This window comes from Canis lupus, chromosome 10 (genome assembly GCF_048164855.1).
Source record: "Canis lupus baileyi chromosome 10, mCanLup2.hap1, whole genome shotgun sequence".
In the NCBI taxonomy this organism is placed as follows: domain Eukaryota; kingdom Metazoa; phylum Chordata; class Mammalia; order Carnivora; family Canidae; genus Canis; species Canis lupus.
The window spans coordinates 18,339,132-18,353,495 of record NC_132847.1 but is presented as its reverse complement, the minus strand read 5'-3'; the positions used below and the strand labels follow the sequence as shown (position 1 = coordinate 18,353,495).

At 35.0% G+C, this 14,364-nt stretch overlaps 1 protein-coding gene and 1 long non-coding RNA gene across 4 annotated transcripts in view; one reads left to right on the top strand and one right to left on the bottom strand.

The window, feature by feature from the left end:
* The window catches only part of LOC140641286 (uncharacterized), an 86,629-nt gene extending 75,610 nt beyond the window's left edge, over positions 1–11,019 (top strand). The window contains exon 5 of one of the 2 annotated variants that reach the window (XR_012037840.1): positions 10,850–11,019. This is a non-coding gene — a long non-coding RNA (uncharacterized lncRNA). The remainder of the gene's footprint in view (positions 1–10,849) is intronic. The other variant, XR_012037839.1, reaches the window with a different exon arrangement.
* Positions 1–14,364, bottom strand: part of SLC12A2 (solute carrier family 12 member 2) — a 112,828-nt gene that overhangs the window by 83,444 nt on the left and 15,020 nt on the right. For both annotated transcript variants that reach the window (XM_072840873.1, XM_072840874.1), the window contains exons 2-3: positions 1,695–1,814; positions 273–348 (exon numbers count right to left, since the gene is read on the bottom strand). In XM_072840873.1, the coding sequence (XP_072696974.1) occupies positions 273–348; positions 1,695–1,814 (196 nt within the window). The remainder of the gene's footprint in view (positions 1–272; positions 349–1,694; positions 1,815–14,364) is intronic.

The following is a 14,364-nucleotide window of genomic DNA, read 5'->3' as shown; positions in this document are numbered from 1 at the left end:
AAGAAATGAGATGAGAATACTTCTATTTATTTCAACCTGCCTCATCTAGAACTTGTTAGTACACAAAATTTGCATTATATTTAACAATTATCTTATTTTTATTCCATTTTAGAACAAATCAAAATTATGAAAAAAGTAACATTAAGACAATAATCTGATACCAACCAGAAAACAAATTGTTCACAATTTATGAGGTTCACAGCCTAGAAGGGCACACGGCTACTTTCCTTTTTCATTCTCAAATGAAGCAACCAGTATGTAACTTCACTTACCTATTCCAGCTTGACCAACAATCCATGACAATCTAATGAAGAGCATCACACCCCAAATGTTTAACATACAACGTACCTAGATACGAAAAGAGGACAAGTTACAGATGAAGCCAAGTGATGGAACATAATACAACAGTAAATGCAAAACTAGCCAAAAGGAGGACAACATATATTTAAAATACAGAAAGTCATTTTAAATCTCTTATCCTTCTGTTTGTAGTAGCTTTTTAAAAGAACTTAGTGAGAGCTAAACTGTGATCTAACTTAAGTATAATACAACATCACAATTATCTGAAGCAGCAAAAGGTACTGAACAAGGTAAAAGAAATATTTTAACACTTCAACCCTAAAAAAGTAGTTCCTGTTCTTATGTATCAATGCAAACTAAGTTAAATTTTTGCTTATTTTCTAATAACATCCTTATTTTATGATTTCCTTAGAAGATCTAAGTATTACAAATTATCTGTCAAAACAAAATGCTACTTGTTCACACATCTTTCTTTTTAAAGTTTATTTATTTATTTAAGTACCCTCAATCCACTGTGGGGCTCAAGCTCAAAACCCTGAGATCAAGTTGCACAGTCCTTTGACTGAGCCAGCCAGGTACTCCTCACCCATCCTTTAAAGCTTTTAACTATTTGAGAGAGTTTCCCCAATTTATTTTTACTTTTGTGTATTATGCTTATACATAGAACACAGTCTTCTAGAATACTAAATTCTAAAAACAAGCAAACAATAGTACCTGGAGCTTCACATTTACCCTATTGATTAAGCAATGTAATTACTATTGGAATTGGGATTTTCCCTCTGCCTCTCCTCTAAATGTCAACATGACTAATTAAGTGTTCCAAAGTTCCAATGGGAGGCCATTTAGTCTACCAGTCTACTCCAGTCAGTTCCTTAGTGACTATTCCAACACAGAAAAACAGAACTAAATCTGAAACTTAAATCACCTAAGCCTATTTATTGAAGTAACCTCAACACTTAAGAAACCAATTTCTCCTTTACTCTGTTCCTTGTTAACTTTTATACTTTGCTCTGAAAAAATAATGGGATAGCAGAAAAGGAGGCAGGAATATATCAGCTTTATTTCCTCATTCAGCTTTCTTGATTCTGATACTTTCATCAATTTAATAGTTTTATATTTAATTTGTGGAAAATGACAATATGTAAGATTTATAAGAGGTAATAAAATATAATTTAGAGGAAATCAAGTATAATGATTCTGTTAATATATATATCCTGTTTCCTTTCCTGAATTTAATATCCATAAGAAAAGGAGGTACAAGTTATTAATTTGATCTTCTACAACACTCAGATAAAAAGAAAAAGAGCTTTCTTAAGAAATGATGAGAACATTAGGAAGATTTTATAATAAACAGAAATGTTGCTACTCTCAAATTAAAATCTATAGGTACATACTAATACACCCTTGATCCAGCCAAACTTCACAACTCCTTTACTTTCCGCAGTGTATGTGACCACAGCATCTCTGGTTGGAGTACTTTCTTCCCCATTGGCAAAGCCATCTTCAAAAGGTTCCTGGTTATAAAAGGAAATATGAATTATGCTTAATTATGAAAAGTTTAAAATCACTTGATAAAGACAAATATCACTAAATACATGTTTAGGAGGATACAGATTTCCAAGAATCAAGGATGTCTATATATTTTACCTAAAAAAAAAAAAGTAAAATAATAAAGTGGAAGAAAATCTTAACTACTAGGGTTTTTTTTTTGTTTTTTTTTTTTTTTATGGGAACTACTAGGGTTTTTAAAAATCTTAAATCATATGACAGCAAACCCATTTTAATAATTCCAAATTTTAATTACACTTTGATGGTGTCTGGAGAACACAATAAATAAGTATAGGCTTAGCTAAAAAAGTCAGTTCAGACCTTGACTCTCCAGCCACAACTTTCTAGTATCTGGTTGGCATCCCTCCCACAAATGAAATTTCAACATTCACAATTTAAAACTCCTCTTTATCACCAATTAACACAGTTTTTCCCATCATCCATTACAGCAGGATACCCATGGATCCCAAGACTGAATTCTAACTGTTGCTTTTACTCTCTCTCTGCACTTGGTCAGTCACTTAGTGCTCTTCACTGTTCTCTTTGTTATTTTTCTTAGATTCAAACATAAACTGGTTTTAACACTTCATGTCTCATTGTAGTCTTAGTTTTTCTCTTTTTAGCCTTCTCTCTCTATCTTTCCCTCTACCTTTGGTTCTCTTGTTCACTCCCAACACACCCAGGACAAATGATAAATTTCCAAACCAGCAAGAGTATGTTAAATAGGTCATGAAGGGTGAAGGGAGGTGTTTGGGCAGAGAAAATTGTCTTAGGTCTAGAATCATATCCCTGATGCTATCCCCATAGCTCTTCTTTACCCATATATCAAGAGTAGGGAAGAAAATACAGCCGTGTTTCCAACATCTTTCTTTAAATGAAGAAAAGCCAACTAAATCAATTATCATTTAATCCTGAAAATCATCAAGATTTCCTACCATATTTTTTAAAAACCACTTTCAGTGGTTCATGTCCTCTACTGAATTCCTAATGTAATTTTTTTTTATTAGAAATGAGCTATATACCAAATTCTGTGTTACTGGAGAGAAAAGTCTATGTCATAATCCAAACTTCCCTTTTTCCCTTGACTAGTATCTGTTAGCCAAATAAACTCATTTAATTCCATTTAATGTATTAATGCTATATGCATTTTCAAAGCACCATCAACCTGTATCAGCTCTTAGATTCCACATTTCTACAGTTGAAAGACTGCTAATCCTTATGCTTTTAAGCCACAAAAGAAACATTGTTAGACACAATACCTTTTACTCTATTTTTTGAAAATTATTTCACCTACTTTTTAAGGAAAAGAAAAAAAATTTCAACTGTTTTAGTGTTTGCATTGAAAGACATGACAGTAACTTCAGCTATGTGAAACACCTGGAAAACAAATCATTCTGAGATCACTAAGAACTTAAAAGATGAATGTTAACGTTAACTATTCCTGATAGTATGGAGATTTTTAAAGACTCTAAGGGACACAAATTAAAATAATTTCCCTTATAACACAGTTTCTTAACTACTATCTACTGCATCAATGATTACTGTACTATAAGAGGAATGCCTCAAGCTCAGGGTATACGGAACCAACCATTCCCATTAACAGAATTAACGAGCTCAATCTGCTATACTTAAACAATTTGAGATATAATTCATATAATTATTAACTCACTGAATTAAGGTGCACAAGTCAATGATTTTTAGTATATTCAGCAAGCTGTACAATCATCACAACAAATTTTAGAACATTTTCATCATCTCATAAAGAAACTCCAAATCCATCAGCAGTCACTTCCATTTCCTCTTCTCCAGCTCCTGGCAATCACCAACTTTCTATCTCTACGGATTTGCTATTCTGACATGTCATATACATGGAATGGGACTCATATGTGGCCTTTGTATGTGGTTACTTTCACCTCGCATAATGTTTTCAAGATTCATCCGTGTTATAAGGTGTTTCAGTACTTCACTCCTTTTTACTGTCAAATAATATCCCATTGTATGGCTACACTACATTTGTTTAACTGTGCTTAAGGTGATGAACATGCGAGCCTGGTTCCACATTCTGGCTACAATGAAATATGCTCCTGTGAACACTGGTGCACAAGTTTTGGTATGGACACAAGTTTTCATTTATCGTGGAAATAACCTAGGAATGTAATTGCTGGGTCTCATTTTTGAAATGACTACTTCTGGTCATTTCTTTTCTTCTTTTGTATCAGACTGCAGAGTGCCACTCCTCATTTCAGTCAATTCATCTGCCTACTGTTATCCTTCTTCCTCACTTAGCATCTGGTATAAACATAGAAATCAGTAACAGCAATTGTTGGAAATATATACATGTACAGGTAAAAAATGTGACCACGGGCCTGTGTGGTTTAATCACAGCGCATCCCACTTGGGCTTCACTTGTACTCTTGGAGGTGCTCTAGATGGTAGAACATCAATGATGATCTCAAATTAAAAAAAGAAAAAAAAAAAAACCCACAGACTCCTCATAGGCATGATGACTCAATAGTTCAATAATTGAAATAAAGCCAGAATAAAAATTTTTGCCTGTTAATTTAATTAACTTTATTTTTTTTAAGTTTTATTTTTTTTATTTTTATTTATGATAATCACATAGAGAGAGAGAGAGAGAGAGGCAGAGACACAGGCAGAGGGAGAAGCAGGCTCCATGCACCGGGAGCCCGACGTGGGACTCGATCCCGGGTCTCCAGGATCGCGCCCTGGGCCAAAGGCAGGCGCCAAACCGCTCCGCCACCCAGGGATCCCTCAATTAACTTTAAAGAAGAAAGAAGTTACTTTGTTTTCACTCTAGGATATGTAGTGTTGTAATTTGTAAATGAAGACTTTAAAGTATTATATAATCTCCCAAGTATTACAAGAAAATATAATGTCCATAATATGCACAAAAGACCTCTTCCTTCTAATCTCTATTAAAATTAAAGATGCATATATGTCATAGGCTATCTTTTCTAAGGCTAAGTATTAATGTGAGTGTCTTTCTAACAATCCCAAAGCATGCAGGCATTTTAAAATTTTTGCTGTGGGTGCTTATCAGAATTCCATCGCAAAGTTGAAGATCTAGAGATAATTACACAACTTTCCACAATACTACAAACAACAGTATTCAAATATGGAAGATTTTTTCCATCACGTATTAAAGTAGTATTTTAAAATAAACATGAGTCCATAAAATGAAAGTTTATCTTCCTCTCCACATTCCAATAGCTCTATTTTTAAAAACTATGTTATCAACCTCTAAAGTTAATTCAAAAATTACAATCAAATATTACTTATAGTTCAATCAATAGATTCAAATATAACAAAATTGGGTTAAATTGTATTAATTTCCTGCAAGAACAAGAACCCAAAGTAGAATACACACGCTTTATTCCTTTAAAAACATTAATTCAGGATAAATAAGGAAATTGTCAGTGTGAGGTTTTGTCTACATACAAAAAAAAAATTGTTTAAAAACCTTATAATCAGGAAGATTTTACATTTACTATTATGAACTAAAATTACACTAATACAAAGCTACATAAATAATATTTTCAACCTACCTAACATTTTCAATGAAATAAAATTTCTTTTGTTTGTGTTTCTAAATGTTTTTCACATCATGGACAACATGAATGAATCTTATGGATTCATATTAAATGAGTGAAACGAATGGACCAAATGGACCAAATTAATTTGGATTTATTTGGGGGGAAAAAAATCCTTCCAAAAGCAGAATGGTGATTCTGAGTCTACCAAGCATGGATTGAGGTTGGGGTAAGAACAAAATGGGGAAATGAGGAAAAGACAGTGAAACAATGGAAGACCCCAGATAGTGAGGCCCTCAGTAACTAGAAGGATTTCTAAATGAAAGAGAGAGCGAGATACTAGTAGATTATGGCAGCCTGAAAAGGAAATGATAAATTCAGTTGGACATGCTGTATTTTAGGAGTCAAGAGACAATTAAAGAGTTCTATCAGGCTGTTAAAAAATTCACAACTGGAACTTAGTAAAGGGGTCGGGGATAAAGAGCAAATGGGTGAAGCTATGGAAACATAAAAGAGAAACAAAGAGAAAGCATGAAGAATTGAACATTTTTCTGAGGATATAGAAAATACAAGAATGAAAAAGAACACTAGTCTCCATATGGCCATTATGACTTTGCAGAGTAGAGAAAAAGTTTTTGCAGTATCTTCTCTCTCCTGTATACCCAAATTTCCACTTGGTCATTCTTTCCCCTTTAACCATGGTTAACTTTTTACCGCACAGTGACTCCCCTCACACACAAACACCACTACCATCAATAAATGCCCAGTCAAATTTGCTAAAATATTATAGCACATTCCTCAATGACCACCCACCTGGCTTCAACCCACCACAACACCAAAATAGTTTTAAGACATTTCTAAGACTTCTCTGCTGCCAAATCTAATGTACATCTTTCAGCCTCTGTCCCACTGGACTTCTGAAATGGCATAGGACACTTCTGACTACTGCCTCTTTCTCTAAGCCTCTTCTAACCAGCAATTAAATGCGAACATTTGGACCTAGACTCCTCTCCTTTTGTTATCCTGTATTTTCTTTCTATGGTCACCTCACCAGATTCATAGCTTTAAACACTATCTATATGTTAAGTAATAAGTGATGGCTCCTATTCATTTCCAGATCAGGTTTACCCTTTGAGTGTGGGTCCTGAGTGTGAATATTGATGTTGTCAGATATTTTTTTTCCTATTCTAATTCCTACCAAATGAGAAAAATAAATTGTCAGTGCTAAAAACAGCAACTTTCCTCTAAATGAAAAGGAAACAATTTCTTTCTTCAATCAGTTTCAGTGAATACTTAACTATCAAAAATAGTATTTGATGAGAAAAACAGTAACTTCTTAATTAAAATCCCTTATAATGTAAATGTATGTTAGATTTCTCAAAGGACATCTTAAAAATTGTTATGAAGTTTGTTCAGTTTCCACATCCAACAATTAAACTCATCTCTTAATTCACCCATTTAAAGTATCTTTTACATAACAAATGTCCTTTTTCAATTCTGTTTGACCAAAGACACAACACTACCTGTGATACATGGAGTTTGATCATTTTTCAGTTAAAAAAAACCTTATGAAATCAAGCTGTTTCTTCCCCAAAAGAAGAATGATTTTCAAAATTTTAGAGACAATGTATGATGAAACCAGATTTGTTTTCAAAACACTGGACAAAAATCAAGCTTGAGGAAAAAAATACTTGACCAAGATCTTTCTTTTTTTTTTTTTTGAATGCCATTAAAAACTTTAATACTGCTTTAAACTAGCTCTGTAACCTCAAGTGCAAGGTTGTCATCTGTGTATATTCTTCTCGCATCCCAAATGTACACATCAATTCGCTTCTCATTGTTAATACTTTAGTTCACATTACATTAAAATGTCAGTGATTTCTCTTTCTTTGCACATCCCAGTCACTAAAGCTAAAGAATTTTCATCTCCAGCATAAAATGTAGTATAGGTGGTCTTTACATCAATACAGGCAAGGATGTTAATACTCACTGAAGAGGATTGTGTGGTGATAAGAATGGATTCTGATCACATTTTTTGCGAAGTTGATAAAGGTGTTTATCATTGTGCAGAGAAACATCAAGACTGTTTAAACAGTGCATACACTGGATACAGTTAAAATACTAAAAAAAAACCCACATCTATCTATTACCAATCTATTCATTTTAATACAAATTCAATTTTTACAGTTAAACTGATAAAGACTTGGTAAAAGTGTCTGTGCTCAACAATTTCAGGTCACATTTTAAAGAACTAAGCAAATCTGTATTGAAGTGTTTCTTTAGGCTGCCACAATACTGTTTCAAGGTAGACTTAAGGATGCTCAAATATGGACACTCCACGAAAAAAGAAATGTTCCAATCTCTTAACTGTATTTAATATACTAAAAAGCCCAAAGTAACTTCTAATATTCTTATTTGAAGATTCTACATTTGCAAAAAAGCACAACTGCATTCTCTACTCATTCATTAAACAAATATTCATTAATCAATGTTATCAATCACCGTATTAGGTACTTTGCAGCCCTCCTGGACTTGTTATTTTTATAGTAGAGGCTAGAGATGAAAGGCAGGTCTTCCACCTTCAGTGTGGGGCATTTTTCACTTTACCAAAGTAGCCACTATTAAATTAAATTCTTAACTCAGTCAAAAAAAAAAAAAAAAAAAAAAAAAAAAACTGAGTGTGTGGGGGGGGTGTCTTTTCATTACTATCCTATTCCAAGTCACAGCCTCTCCTTATCAGTAAGTTTCCCAATCTATAAAATGGACACAGTACTCCTTCCCCACCAGTACCACCCTCTTGGAGTCTTGAGGATCTCTAAATAACCATCAACTTATAGTAATGCAACCCCAGAAAGCAGTTCATGCTTCTAGCTGGAGGCTATATAAAGCCAGCTGATACAACTTAATTATAATATAGAAATTTAAATTTAAATGCCAGTGCTATGTTAGAAATGTGAGATTATGACTCACCTATAGTTATACATTCCAAAAGAGTTAGAAAACTTATTCTTAGATGCCCTGGTTTTTCAATGCCTGACCACTTTTCAACAAGAACAAGATTACATTCTCAGTAATCCCTAACAGAGCAAGGGCAACAGGTTCCCTAGGACCTCATAAACTCTCAGTGCCTAAGAAATAATGTTTCTGTGGCACCTGTGACCTATCATAGCAAGGGAAGACTAAAGCCTGTGCCAGTAAGCATCACTTAACTGCTCTCACAACTAGAGATCTCTTCCTTTTGTCAGCCTACTGACTCCCTGAAATATATACTCCGTTAAATCTTGATCGTATTTTATGGACCTATTGTGAGTCTATGCTTCTGTGTAAAGATCCATTTATTTACAGGAACAAAATTTGCTCTTACCATACCTCTGCAAACAGAAACTGGTTCTTAAACCAATACACTAATTTACATAATTAATGTGAGGATCACATAAGCCATTGTTTTACAAAAAAAAACCTAAAAAACAAAACCCACGGCTGATTATTCACTGAAGATAAAGAAAGCTGCAAAGAAAAAATAGAATCTATTATGATACAGTTTTAATTTTTCAATAAGACAAAGCTGTATGTACTACTAATCAACCATTTTCTTGCTGCCACAAAATAGTCAAAAATGCATTTACCCTGCCAAATACAGACTAGCGAACTATTATGCTTTCTAGCATTCTGACCTATGAAAAAAATGTGGGTCTCAATCACAACTGATGTACCTTCTTATACAGTCAATCAGTGTTACCAAATAATCCCAAGTGATTAAAAGAAAAAAAACCTAACATGAACAGGAAAAGAATGTGGAGGCAGGAGTGGGGGTGTCAACACACACCTATAGAGTTTTTTGTTTTGTTTTGTTTAAGATTTTATTTATTCATGAGAGACACACAGAGAGAAGCAGGGACATCGAGAGAGGGAGAAGCAGGGAGCCTGATGTGGGACTCAATCCCAGGACCTGAGATCACTACCTGAGCCAAAGGCAGACACTCAACCACTGAGCCACCCAGGTACCCCCACAGCTATAAAGTTTTAATGCATTTAACAACTACTTAGAAGAAAGTGCTAGGTATAGTGCAGTAGCTACAGTAAAGAATACAGAAATTTTAAAATATGCAAAAATGTTTACCCCTTAAGTTGTTCAATTTCAAATTATTCTGGCAGACCACACCACCTAAATGCTAAAAAATTCTAATTACAACCATCGAAAATGTCACAATTCCAACATGAAGGGAGATCTCACATAAATAAGACTAAAGCAACAATCCCTTTGAAAAGCTCAGTTTTCAATTCTATCCCACAGTAATGCTTGCACTACAAGAAAAACAAGATGGGAAAGCTTATTTAGCAGTGTCCCAAGCTGCCTTAGTACACTGATTTCCCTTTATTTCCCTGTTGGGTTTTTTTTTTTTTTTAAAGATTTTATTTATTTAGTCATGAGAGAGAGAGAGAGAGAAAGGGAGAGGGAGAGGGAGAGGGAGAAGGAGAGGGAGAGGCAGGCAGAGACATAGGCAGAGGGAGAAGCAGACTATCCACAAGGAGCCGGATGTGGGACTCAATCCTGGACCCCTGGATCACACCCTGAGCCGAAAGCAGACGCTCAACCACTGAGCCACCAGGCATCCCTATTTCCCTACATTTCTGAGCAACCTTCTTACTATTTCCTCTAAGCACATCAGCATTTGGAAGAGATAAGAGAGATAATAATTTCTTCCTAACAATTACTTTTAAAGAAGAGTTCAATTTTGGATGAGAATTGGTTTTTTGGGTAAGAAATAATTTGATTTTGTATATTTGGGGGTGAGGTGAACCCTGGCACTGAATCTAACTCAATTCAAGTCTACTGTCATAGTCACAATGAAATAGTTTTTCCTGTTTTCAACAAAATTTTCTCATAAAACATGAGTTGTACATAATCTAGGTCTGTTTACTCTCTACCTTTGGAATAAACTAAGAATTCTTAGAATGTGAGACCTTCATAACCTGTCTTACTTTAATAACAGCCACCATTTACCAAAACCCTACTGTGTGTGTCAGACAGTTCCCTAAATTACTTACACGTCCTATTTTCCTAAACTGGCACACCCTTGAGAGGTAGATATTATCTTCATTTAAAAAATGAAGAAACAGTCTTTTGAGAGGTTAACATACCCCAGACCACCCAGCTAGACATGTGTCAGAGCAGAGAATTTTCTAAATGGTAGAAGTCCACGTACTACAGTGAGCCAGTTAAGATACTTGGGGCAAGGAGACAAAAGACAGATACATCACCCAACCTGGGAAACTGCCCTGGGAACTTCACAGTTTCCCAGTCATTTTCACTCTTCAACCTTGTTTCCTCTCTCCCTCCTTCCTCTCTTCCAAATCTAAGGAAGCTTTAGACATTGTCCTAACAAAGACAAGCTCTGCACTGTATGGCACCACAGGGGATTATTTCTAAATCTATTTGTGCTTTGCAGAAATTCCCCCAGGGTCTACAATATCTACAGAACTCTTTGCCCTACACAATTCTTACGGACAGCTGCAGCGGACCACCGATGGAGAAGAGAGCTGGGCTAGCGCCCAGACAACATCTATCTGAGAAGGCATGTCAAATGTTTAAATATGAAATTATTTACTACCGAGGGGTTGTGTGTGTTATATAACTTTGGAAGTGTATTCGGAGGCTACTACGGTATGGAAGGTAGATAAAATAGGGTTGTCATTCAGTTTCTACATTATCTAGGGACTTTTCTTTTTCCACTTAAAAACCAAATTAGCTGCTCCAGCTTGCAACTCCTTTCAAAGGTTCCAGGTCACACAAGTTTCTTTCATCCTTTAGATACTTTACACCGCTGTAACCTCTTGATCCCTAGGCTACCTACACATCCATGCCTTTTTAGGAAGGCTTGAAAAATAAAATTACCCACCCAGAACATTTAAGATTTGTCATCAATGTTTTTTTTACCACATACAGTAAGATTTGACACAATTGGAGAAAAGGTAAGTATTAGTTGTTGTTTTTTTTAAGATTTTGTTTATTTATTCATGAGAGACAAAGAGAGAGAGAGGCAGAGACACAGGCAGAATGAGAAGGAGGCTCCCTCTGGAAAGCCCAATGTGAGACTCGATCCCAGGACCTGGGATCACACCCTGAGCCGAAGGTAGATGCTAGACCACTGAGCCACCCAGGCACCCCATATTAATTGGTTTTAGACTTACTGTTTTTCCAGTCCCAGACCACTTTCCTCTTTCTGTTAATTTTCCTTGAAATTTTTTGTACAAACTTCATACACCTTCAAACTTCGATCCTCTAAGTTAGAAAATTATTGACAGGGTTTTAACTAAAATATTTAATATGATATCATACTGCTTCATTGCTGGAATATTGGTTTTAAAGTACTTTCTTCTGGGGAGCATTTTGCTTGTTCCCTCTGCCTGTAACAAACTTTGAAGATAAATGTCTCCCTCACATCCTTTAGGTCTCAGATTAAATGTAGCATCCTCCTTCCTAGGCTGCCCAACAGTTTCTCCTCATCAGTGCCCCTTGTACGGTCTTCACAGCACATATGGTACTCTGTGATTATCTTTGTTATTCACTCAGTCCTTGTAATGAAGGCATCCACCTCCACTCCTGCAACAGCTATTAAACTGAAGCATCCAAAGGACACAGACTCTTCCTATGATTTTATTCAAAAATACCGTGAATGAATATTGAGTCTTTACAGGCTGTTTTCTAAAAAATGCCCTGAAATGACAGAAGTGAAATTTAACATGTCTGTTCCTGAGTTAGATCTAGGTTCAAATTCCAGCTCTGACACTCAATTTAGTAGCTCCGTAAACTCTGGCAAGTTATTTAACCCTTTTGGCTGTCAGTGTCCACATCCGTAAAATGCAGATAGTAAGACCTACTCCATAGGGTTTGAGAAGATGAAGTGAGAAAATATGATGACTGATAGAACACAAAAATTCTCATACACTGCTGGTGGTAATCTAAATTGGTAAATAACTTTGGAAAAGAAAATTGGGCATTATCTTCTCATATTGAAAACATGCATACTGATCAACCCAGCAATTCTACTATAAGGCACAGCCCTATAGATATAAAATACCTGTATAAAAATGCTCAAATCAGCACTGTTATAATTGACAAATTTTTATCTGGCAAATTATATAATAATTGTCAAAAACAAGTAACAGTCCAAGCATCTATAACTGCAGAATAAATTATAGCATTTCATACAGTGGAAGATAAATAGCAATAAAAATGAATGAATTATAAATACACACAACCATAATAGTAAGCCAAAAATGATAGATAAAAATATACTGTATGGTTCTATTTATGTGAAGTTTTAAAGCGGCAAAATTAGACTAAGAGCTTTCAGGAATACATAAAAATGATAAAAGGCATTAAAAAAAAATCAAGACCAAGTCCCAAGAAAATAATAAGTCAGGAGAGCATCTACTTTCCGTGGCACAGGGAAGAATTGAAAGGGGTGCATCAAGGGTAGCTGGGGTACCAGCAATGCTCTATTTCTTGATCTGGGTTATGACTGCATAGGTGTTCACTTGATTAAGTTATACATTTATGCTTTATGTTTTTCTCTGCCATAGTCCACAATTAAAAATCAAAAGACTTGGGATGCCTGAGTGGCTCAGTGGTTGAGCACCTGCCTTTTACTCAGGGCATGATCCCAGGGTCCGGGATTGAGTCCCACATCAGGCTCCTGCAGAGACACTGCTTCTCCCTCTGCCTGTGTCTCTGCCTCTATCTCTCTCTGTCATGGATAAATAAATAAAATATTTTTTAAAAAAATTTAAAAAACAATAAAAATAAGAAAAGACTTAAAAGATTCAACTACAATGTGTTTTAAGTACTTGGTGTATTGTCTGACACTGAAAGTAATTACTCAGTACATTTTGGCTATTATCATAATAAGCAATCTTTATTGCAACTGTCCATGTTGCACACTTTAATACCAGATGTCAAATGAATAACACAGAACAGCATTAATCTAGACTCTACTACACAGCTTCTCATAAATTGCTATTAGCAGGGCTTCAAATTGCCTCTAGAAGAAAAAAATATAAAACGATTGTTACATACAAATAGATCACCATTCTGCATGGTGGTAAAAGATACAACACCTACACCATCTGCAACTTAGTGAGACACAGCACAAATAACGTGGTTTGATAAGGCTCAAACTGCTAAAAAAGTTTTACAATTTACCTGGTACTAAAAAATGTGCTTATTAATTTAGATAGCTTCCTCTCTTCACTATTTCCACTAGTGGCAAATGATAACCACTTTACATCAACCAGGGTTCATGTTAGATTGCATGGTCTGTGAAGAGAAGCAAACTTCTGGGCCCAGCTTTATTTAAGCAAATCAAATCATTAATGACAGGCAGGAGTAAAAAAACCTTTATTTCAGGACACTATTAATAAACAAGAATTGTTCTTTGTTTAAAAGCAGATTACTGATTTAAATAAACTCAAAATTACATCTAAAAAATGTTAAAATTCACCAAAGAAATGCAATTTAAATCTTAAAAACTTCTGAACTAAGGTGTTAATAAAGCATTTTAGAGATGATAAATCTCTCATATAATTTAATAGCATCTGTTTACTACTAAGATAAATACTAAATTAATATCCCGAAACATGGCCAAATCTGTAGCTAAAAATGGACATACACATAGGCACATTTAGATGCCAAAGTGGCTGGGTTTATTCTAACAATTTTTTCATCAAGTACTAGCCAATTATATCATCCCAAAGCTACCAACATTTCCTATCCGTGCTGTCGCTGATTGGTGTATTCAGTGTAATGCTCCCCATACAGACTACTCTCTCAAAACAAAGTATTGTTTTACAGGAATCCAATCTGCTCTGGTTAACAATGGTCTATTAATATCCAGTGGCATTAATGCAAAGCTCAAAACTCAAGTGCGACAGATAAAAGTGGATGGTGTGACCATGTGACTTT